Genomic DNA, 2,006 nt, shown 5'->3' on the forward strand with positions numbered 1-2,006 from the left:
TTCCTTACAGGTTTAGGCTGCCAAATCTGCTTGAAGAAATCAATGAACGATATGACTGTTCGAGTACCAGAAGCTGTTGCTGATGCTAGACAATCAGTAGATATGAGTAAAAACTCCTAAAAGAAACTATCTTGGGGGTTTTAAAGAAGCTTAATTATTTTTATAACTTATTTTTAAATGTGTAATTAAATATGGAAACTTACATAATTGTGAGTTATTTTATATTCTGCTTGAAGAAATCAATGAACGATATGACTGTTCGAGTACCAGAAGCTGTTGCTGATGCTAGACAATCAGTAGATATGAGTAAAAACTCCTAAAAGAAACTATCTTGGGGGTTTTAAAGAAGCTTAATTATTTTTATAACTTATTTTTAAATGTGTAATTAAATATGGAAACTTACATAATTGTGAGTTATTTTATATGACTATCAATATTAGATTAATGCTATTTTAATTTTCTTTATAGAACTTCTTATATTTTTACGCTTAAAATGCAATAATACTTCTTACAAATAATCACTGGATTATAAACGTTAGCAAGTGTATTACAGATTTCATATAACATTACTCTGCCAAAACATTTAATGACATCTTCAAGACTTCTCCTAAAAAACCCTTGAGCATTTCTAGGTTTCAGACCTGGATGTGTAAGAGAACTAAACTTATAAGACTGCATGGGGTGTTTTTGAAGTGTCATCATTAAGGATGGTATGCTCAGAGCTAATTCATGTTCTTAGTAAATATGATACTTCCTCAGCAAAGAGTGGATTTTCAGAGTAGGAGTCTTCTGTACTTTGGAACCTTAATGAGATGTGGCAGATTCTAGGGGCTGTGTTATGGTTTAACCCAGCAGACAGTGGAACACCACACAGCCATTTACTCCCACCCCCACCAAGTGGGATGGAGGAAAGAAAAGTAAAATTCATGTGTTGCAATAAAGGCAGTTTAATAGAAACAGAAGAGAAAACAACCATAATAATGATAAGAGTTTAAATACATAAAACAAGTGGTACACAATGCAGTTGTTCAGCACCTGCTGACTGATGCCCAGCCAGTTCCCGAGCAATGACTCCTGGACAACCTTCCCCCCCGGTTTATATTTTGAGCATGACACCATATGGTCTGATATATCCCTTGGGACAGTTGGGGTCAGCTGTCTTGGCTGTGTCCCCTCTCAGCTCCTTGTGCACCCCCAGCCCATTCACAGAGGGGGTGTGGGGGGGTGAGAAGCTAAAAACGTCCTTGACTTAGTTGTGGCTAAGCCATGTTTACACTGAAACACCAGTCTGTTACCAACATTATTCTAAATTCAAAACAGAGCATTGTACCAGCTACTGGGAAGAAAATTAACTCTCTCCCAGCCGAAACCAGGACAGGCTGATGCAGAATGTTGTCATCTGCAGCTTGGCTGTTGCCCAAATCAGATGTCAATAAACCTCAACAGTATTTGCATTTGACTGCACCAGAAATATGGGGATACAAAGGACTCAGAAGAGTGAAGCCTTGGACCTGTCTAATGGGAGAACATAACCATTGGATTTGCGATTTGCAATTTACCCACTAAATTCTTGCTCTTCTCTGAAGATGGCTGAGTTGGGATGGAAGGGAACAATGTCAATGTAAGATTTGGTCTGAAATCTTTATCCCTTTTTCAGTTTTGAGCTTGTGTAGAAGGCAGTCTAATGTTAGCCAGGGCATTCAGCTTGAAGAGATTGCTGGATTCTAGGTCTTGCTCTCAGGATCACTTCAGTAATGGTTGATGTGAAATGACCAACTATACTTATTCCACAGAAAGGGACTAGGTTCCCCAGAAGGTAGTGTAAGATGGCATGTGGGCTGATGATGAAGAGCTTTCAGTTGAATATTGCTTTAATCTTTCTAAAGTAACCTAAAATAAAATAATATTTCTAAGACTATTACTCTCTCCAGCTTTACCTAGATATTTAAATGAACTGGTTGTCACCAATAGTTGTTACCCTTATGAGGTAATTTTGATATTTTGGG

At 37.6% G+C, this 2,006-nt stretch overlaps 1 protein-coding gene across 1 annotated transcript in view; it reads left to right on the plus strand.

Moving 5' to 3' along the window:
- Nucleotides 1-120, plus strand: part of FDX1 (ferredoxin 1) — a gene marked incomplete at its 5' end in the record, with an annotated part of 6,213 nt that extends 6,093 nt beyond the window's left edge. The window contains 1 exon segment of the mRNA XM_009075281.1: nucleotides 11-120. Within this exon segment, the coding sequence (XP_009073529.1) occupies nucleotides 11-120 (110 nt within the window).
- Nucleotides 121-2,006: the final 1,886 nt, after the last annotated feature.

This window comes from Acanthisitta chloris, unplaced genomic scaffold, assembly GCF_000695815.1.
Source record: "Acanthisitta chloris isolate BGI_N310 unplaced genomic scaffold, ASM69581v1 scaffold1510, whole genome shotgun sequence".
Lineage (NCBI taxonomy): Eukaryota > Metazoa > Chordata > Aves > Passeriformes > Acanthisittidae > Acanthisitta > Acanthisitta chloris.